We start from the raw sequence: 7,571 nt of genomic DNA on the forward strand, positions 1-7,571 counted from the left end.
GCATTGCATTTTCTCCAATATTATCTCCGATTTCTAAGTGAGGCCTTATCAGATCCATGTGGGTCCATAATCTATCTAGACACACTATATATATATATATATATATATATATATTCCTGCTTCGCCATGATGTTACCCAATCCTGCTTTTGTATCTATATGGTACCCACAGAAAAAGCTTAGCGTGGTTGTCCCACCATTTTTTGAAGAAGCATCCGAACTGTGCAAAATAATAAAATAAGTTGGAATTCCCTCACTAGACCTTCTCTGGTCCATCTTGGCACATAGGAAATGACCACAGCGGTGACAGACCTCAGTTGTGTATTTCTCAGGCGTCAAGAGGGACCAAAGAGTAGAAACCAGCAGGGGATCTGGAAGTTTTTGATTTGACACCATTCTGGCCCTATAATTATACTCTGCTCAGGGATTGCAGGAAGCTGGATGTCCTGCAATAACACTGCTTGCTGTCTGCAGGATGCATATTGAAATCAATCCCACTGGTTTCAATGTAAAACACGCAGTCATCATAGTCAGGAACCAAACTGGGCACCCATCAAGAGGTCTGATGAGAAGATCTGCAGAAATGAAACAACCCCTATAACTTGCACAAGACTCTTGGGAGACCCTTGTGGGAAATCAGTCACATCCCATTCACCACTCCATACCACCACCTACTCTCGAAAGGAAGAGAAGCAACACTTGCCGGGTTTAATTTCAAACGTTAATATATTTTCTATTTGATAGTGAACATATGCATCAGTTATCCCCATCTGTAGAAACTGACATCATAAAAAAGGGGGAACCATTTGTAAGATGCCTCTTAAAATAAATATTTCTTTATAAAATAATAAAACTTCAAATAAATATACTTTACACTAAACAATATGTCGAAAAATTAGAAAATAAAGGCCGACTCTTACTGTAACTGTACAATATACAGAAAGTCCAAAGAGTAGAAATATTAATTTTTTTCAATAAGCTGAAGCACAATCTAACCGTCTGGATAGATTCACATTCCTCTGAATGTATATTAGTACATTTCGTGATTGCGCCAGTACAGCGGCACCAAATTCACAGTTGTAATATTATTCTCTATGTACAAAAATATAGCATATTATCTCTGGCAGAAAACAAGATCACCTGCTAATTTACAAACGTTGCAAGTATTATTCACAGAACGACGCACATTTCCGTAGGAGTGTCTGTGTTGCTTTAGCTTATACTTTACGTGGCACAGAGCACTGGGTCCTAATCGCAGCTTGATTAAAAGGTTCTCTAACAAGCCTATTGGTTAAGATGGCACTTAGGGAAAAAAATAATAAATCACTGCAAACAGGGAAAAAAAATAACTTCCCTCTGCTTTCTACCAACCGTACCAAATGACGTTACATGATTGCATATGTGTGTTAAAAGTAAGTCCCATTACTTTCTGTTTTCTGGAAGCGAGCCGGCGCTATGACGGCTTCCCCAAACTTCTGGGCTGTAACTGTGGCACTTTACAACATACTGTATTTGACCTTTTACATCGGCATCCTGGCCTCTTTGCCCGGTCGTAGCAGCCCTGGCACAGTTTAAGGCAACCCTTGGCTGGAAGGTAACACCATAAACAAGGCAGAAACATTGACATGACCCCGATGGCAGACCAGCGAGTGCAGCAGCGCGACTGGCTGCAGGAACAGGGGTTGTCGGCACAATTGTCCTCGTCGTCGTTTGAGCAATGATAGAATAGGCACTTCACACAGCAAACGCAAGTTCCATAGTCAATCACTTCCTGGGCTGAGCAAAGGCACTGCTTGTCACATATCCAGCAGGAGGGGAGAGTTCTAGGATAAGTGCATTCTTGGCACTTACATTTCCCGCAGCTCTCACACCTGTAGGCATGTAAGCCCAAGTCTTCTTTACTGGAAGGCTTTAACTCCTCTGGTTTCAGCTCACCTTTGGGTTGTACGCGAATTATCCTGTCAGCACCCGGCCCCGAAGAGGAGTACGAAGGACCTAGAAGTCTCTGCTCTGATGAGCTGCTACTTGTGCTTGTCCTTGTACTGCTCCGAGATCCCGTACTAATGGACCGAGACAAAGATGCCCGTGACGAGGGATGCATTGGTGGGAGAGGGCTCCGGCTAAATTGTCTCTGGTCTGTTACCACGTGTATCCTTTCATTTTTGTGCTGGGGAATGTGACGAGGAGGAGGAGGTTTAACCCAAGGTCGGGGAGCCACGGTAGGCCCTTCTGTATACTCATTAGTGTTCCGTATAGCTCTTATCTGTTCCAATGACAAAACATGAACCTGCTGCGTCAAAATGTCCCTTGGGTCAATATCGCCATGTGGTCTCCCGCTGTCACGCCGAGCCTGGAGTAAAGGCTGAGATACGCTGCCATTTTGGACTCTGGCCTCCATCAGTACTCTGAAGAGTTTTCACTCCAGCCGGCCGAGAACACATCTGAAATCCTGCAGGTAGAAAGAAAGACAATGATTACTTACTCTGCACAATTCCTGGACGACATAAGGCTTCTTTCACACAACCATTCCCCCCCGCTTACGGGCCATTTTTTGCGTTCCGTATACGGAACCATTCATTTCAATTGTACCGCAAAAAAACTGAATGTACTCCGTATGCATTCAGTTTCCGTATTTCCGTTGAAAGATAGGACATGTTCTATTATTGCCCCCAAATCACATTCCGTGGCTCCATTCAAGTCTGCGGGTCCGCAAAAGAAAAGAACACATACGGAAATGCATTTGTAGGTCTTCCGTATCCGTTCCGCTTTTGCAGAACCATCTATTGAAAATGTTATGCCCAGCCCAATTTTTTCTATGTAATTACTGTATATTCCTATACGGAAAAACGGACTGCAAAACACTGAAAAAGCCATACGGTCGTGTGAAAGAGGCCTAAAGTTTTTTGGAAACAGAAATTAAAATGACTTTCTAAACTTGTTAGTTCTGGTTTAAAAAAAAAAAAAATATATATATATATATATATATATATATTTTTTTTATAACAACAATATAACAATAATCATCATCATCACCACATACCGCCTAATAACAAACCAGAGGTGCCATGAAAACAGATCCGACCCTGACATTTAGGAGAAAAAGCGCTCCCAGCCCGGGCTGGACAATACGTTGTAAGCTAATCTTCTCATCTACAATTTCCTCTGCTGGATTTCTAAGAAAAACCAGCCACGCATTCTATTTCTAGTGTTTCCTTTAAAATGCTGCAGGCGGCAAGCAAAAGGGCAAGTCTAACATGAAGGCGAGACTTTACAGAGTTTGGTAAAATTCTGTCCATTTAGCATCAGGAGTCCGATGTGTGGCAGCACGACTGGCATGTAAGGTAACAGGGGCTTATTACTTCCTCTCATTGTGGACATGTCACAACAGGTGGAGGGAAATCAGGTTCCTCCGAGACGGCAGTAAAAGCTATTCAAGTAACAGGAAACCAGCTGCCATTATGAGCCTGTCTCCTCTCGGCTCAGGTCACCACAATGTGAATGACAATGGCCCAAACACTTTGCTATCCGCATAACAAACACTACCTGCATTTTACAGCACAAGGCTTTAGTGTCTGGCGGCTTTGATACATTCGCTGCTAACCAAACTGGATGAGGATGGGCCGAATAATGCACATTATTCATGGGATTTACTGCGGGGCTCAAAAGGACAGGATGCGATTGCCCTTCTAATTGCACAGATCTATAGAATCAGGCCGACAGCCTTCCCACAAACAGCACCTTCCCTGTTAACCTGCTTGACAATGAGGGGATTGAGATCATTGCTGTGCAAACACCATCCCCGGCCTATCTGAAGCTAAGGGGTGAAGAGATAATGGCCGCCGCCGCTGAATTATCCTGCAAACCGCTAGATGGGGTTCTAGTGACAATTCACATTTGCGCTGTTAATTCAGATATTAAATTCCAGAATTAAAAAAAAAAACGGATCAGGATGCGGTTGTGTGAAATCAAAACAAAACAAACAAAAAAAAAACGGATCCGTCACTAAATACATTCAAAGTCAATGGGTGATGGATCCGTTTTTTTGGGCTCCTAAAAAATAAACGTATCCGTCACCATTGACTTACAACAACGCAAGTGTGAAAGTTGCCTACTTTATAAGCCAACAATACTCAATACACACACAGATGTAGCAGAGCTGAATCCGCCTGCTCACCACTGGGCAGCTAAGTACTATCAATCTTCTAACCTACTGACTAGAAATATGGCAGATCATAATCGGAGAATTTGGTTCTAGGTCATTGAACAAAACACAGCCAATTAGCAGGTGACGTGTTTCTGAGGGGCTATGGAGTCTGCGCACCATGAGAAGTTAGGAAAACGCACCAGGTTTGCCTGCAGTCTATGCACAAATGATACACATTTCGCCAAATGACATACTCGGCCCTGCTCTACCTGCACATTACACAAATATCTCACACACATGTTGGAGCTCTAATGAAGAGTACACGTTACTCAACAGCTCTGATGTAATGGCTGGCGATACGTCCCTCCCAAATTGGCTTTAACGGAAATATATGTTTCAACCAAATCTGCGAGCTGTTTCCATGACTCTAATGGGAGCTACCTGGATTCCCTAAAGTCAGCAGAGCTTCACGCCCAAGTTACACAACTGAACCTCTCAGAACTTCTAGGCTGAAGATGTCATCCTCCCGTCTCAGTATTCACAAGGTAAATAGCGCGCAGGCATTTCGGAAGAAAATCTAAAGTGTCGCTGCACATCAACGTGCTAGACATGCAAAATAAGAACTAAATTACGTCCCGTGAAAGGCATTTTCCTTCTATTTTGCCAAGCGCTCCTATGAAAAATAAAAACTACAAGACCTGGCGATTCGGGGCATAGGCCTAAAATGACATTACAATCACCTCAGCCATCCCAAAGTAAAAGCCGTCATCACTGCCAACAGTTCACATTTGATCAAAAGTCTCCAATAAATTGGACAGCGCGGGAGGCAAGGAGTCTCGGCGCACCGTCCTCGCCGGGGACTAGTCAAGCAAAGCTTCTCTCCAAGGCTGGAATTGAAAAGTAAATTGCTATCCATCTTCACGGAGCGGATGTCACTGATCATTCGCTCCTCTCGCTGGACTTCAATATAGAAGTTGCTGCCAGGCCATTCACTTCCGAAACTTCACGTCACACTTTCTGACTGCAGCAAAAAGGAACTTAAAAGTCTAACAAAACAACGAGGGTCATCAACACCCAAAGGAAGCAAAGTACGTGGGAGAATAGGATCATTTTCTCATATTTAATATCTACATAACCACTTATGTTTTAGGCTACTGTCACACTCGCGTTTGGTGCGGATCAGCTCAGAACGGATCCGTTTGTATTATCCTTAACATCGCCAAGACGGATCTGTCTCGAATACCATTGGAAGTCAGAGGACGGATCCGTTTTCTATTGTGTCATACACGTCGACCGTCTCGAGATCCTTATGGTTTACCGGGGCAGTCAGCTACGGATTTCCGTTAAAAGTTTTTCCCTGTCTGCCACTAAAAAAGTCTAAACGGTTCCTTTTCCAGCCCCGTATATCACACATTCCAGACATGGCCGCAGCTCACAACAGGTACATCGCTTATAGAGAAGCCCAAAGATCAACCCACACACTGTCCTAACTAGAGAGCACAGAGAGCCGACTACACAGGCCTCTACCACCTCCTGCAATAGGACTAGGTCCACCTGGACAAACCCAGAAGAAGAGACGTGTATCTCCGGGAGGACTCCATCCCCTACGGGACATGCAAGTCACTAGGTACTGTACAAGGGGGCACAATGTAACAATAGGAAACCAGCCCAGGACAGAGGGGGCTCTGGAAATATGGAGCAACAAACTTACAAGAAAGTTTCTCAGTGAGTGGTGGTCTCCAGAAGATGAGGACATGGCAGGACTTCTGGAGCTTCTCTGGGTCTCCTCTGCCCCCCTGAAAACCCCATTAGGAGCAGAGTGTGTGATCAGACTGAGGATTAGAGGAGGGGGAAGGAGTGTGCAGCGGGGACGGGGAAGAGACAGAAATAGCTCTGTAACAGACCACAACATTTCCGAAGCTGCTCAACCTCACATCCCCTCCGATCTATCCTCTCCAGATCACATCCCCTCCAGGTCAGATCTCCTCAGATCACATCCCCTCCAGGTCAGATCTCCTCAGATCACATCCCCTGCAGGTCAGATCTCCTCAGATCACATCCCCATCCAATCTATCCTCTCCAGATCACATCTCCTCCGATCTATCCTCTCTAGATCAGATCTCATTTAGATCAGATCTCCTCCGATCTATCCTCTCCTGCCCTGTAAACACAAGTCTGGGGAACTTCAGAGTAGCGCAGTGTGCACGTCCTGTATGGTAAGGTCCCGGGCAGCAGCTGACATCTGGCCGAGAACCCCATAGTACATAGGTGCCACCACAAGCAGAGCAATCAGCACCCGATCTCGGAACTTTCCACAACAAGCCACGTTTCCGCTCCGGTACAATCCAACTCAGGGCCCCCCAGACAGCAGAGAGGGTGATCCCCCCAGAAAAGTCACACCAGCTGCAAACAACGTTCGTGCCTGCCAGGGTTAATGAGCTTTAACCCCATACTCACCGCAGCGGCACCACGACTCCCCTCTGCTTGGCAAACTCTGCAAGTCCTGCTAATAAATCCTGCAGACGAGCGCAGTCCCGTAGGCAAAGTCCCCCAAATAAGGCGAAGTGAAGTAAAGTTCCAACAGAAAATCCCCAGCTGCGGTACCGTTGTAGTATCCACACGGGGCGGCAGGGACAGAAGTGGCAAAGCAGTGTGACAGGGCGCCGCCGCCTCAGCGTTGTTGTGCTCTGGGCTCGGAGGAGGAGGTCGGGCAGTAAATGGTAAAGGCTAAATACTATACTCCTTAAGGACCTCCCGACGTCACAATATCACGTGACATCCCTAGGTCACGTGGGTCGGCAGCCGGCGCGCTCTGCTATCACAGGCACTAGACGACTGTTTGCAGAGTAGGAAGGTCAGGGATGGCTGCTCAGCGGCGTCTGTAGCAGTGAGAGGGGAGAGAGTCTGACAGTGCTGGAGAGGTGGAAGTGACTACTGGGGAGGGGCTGAGTGACATTGTATGCTGGGGAGGGGGGTCTGCTGTGTGGGATTATATACTGGGGAGGGGGGGTCTGCTGTGTGAGATTATATACTAGGGGGGCTGCTGTGTGAGATTATATACTGGGGGTCTGCTGCTGTGTGAGATTATATACTGAGGGGGGTGCTGCCGTGTGAGATTATATACTGGGGGTCTGCTGCTGTGTGAGATTATATACTGGGGGTCTGCTGCTGTGTGAGATTATATACTGAGGGGGGTGCTGCCGTGTGAGATTATATACTGGGGGTCTGCTGCAGTGTGAGATTATATACTGAGGGGGGTGCTGCCATGTGAGATTATATACTGAGGGGGGTGCTGCCATGTGAGATTATATAGGGGGGGGGCGGGGGGCTGCTGTGTGAGATTATATACTGAGGGGGGTGCTGCCATGTGAGATTATATACTGAGGGGGTGCTGCCATGTGAGATTATATACTGAGGGGGGTGCTGCC

General features: G+C 46.2%; 1 protein-coding gene across 3 annotated transcripts; it reads right to left on the reverse strand.

Annotated features, from left to right (window-relative positions):
• Window positions 1-706: 706 nt before the first annotated feature.
• On the reverse strand, window positions 707-6,994 carry SPRY2 (sprouty RTK signaling antagonist 2). Of its 3 annotated transcripts, none has more exons than XM_044284785.1 (2): window positions 6,601-6,994; window positions 707-2,448 (listed from the first exon to the last, which is right to left on the reverse strand). In XM_044284785.1, the coding sequence occupies exon 2, from the start codon at window positions 2,395-2,397 to the stop codon at window positions 1,453-1,455; it is 945 nt and encodes a 314-aa protein (XP_044140720.1). In that variant the 5' UTR covers window positions 2,398-2,448; window positions 6,601-6,994; the 3' UTR covers window positions 707-1,452. The 3 variants fall into 3 exon arrangements, with proteins under 3 accessions (XP_044140720.1, XP_044140721.1, XP_044140722.1); XM_044284786.1 differs by lacking the exon at window positions 6,601-6,994 and adding an exon at window positions 5,855-6,521; XM_044284787.1 differs by lacking the exon at window positions 6,601-6,994 and adding an exon at window positions 4,884-5,545.
• Window positions 6,995-7,571: the final 577 nt, after the last annotated feature.

This window comes from Bufo gargarizans, chromosome 3 (assembly GCF_014858855.1).
Source record: "Bufo gargarizans isolate SCDJY-AF-19 chromosome 3, ASM1485885v1, whole genome shotgun sequence".
NCBI classification, from domain to species: domain Eukaryota; kingdom Metazoa; phylum Chordata; class Amphibia; order Anura; family Bufonidae; genus Bufo; species Bufo gargarizans.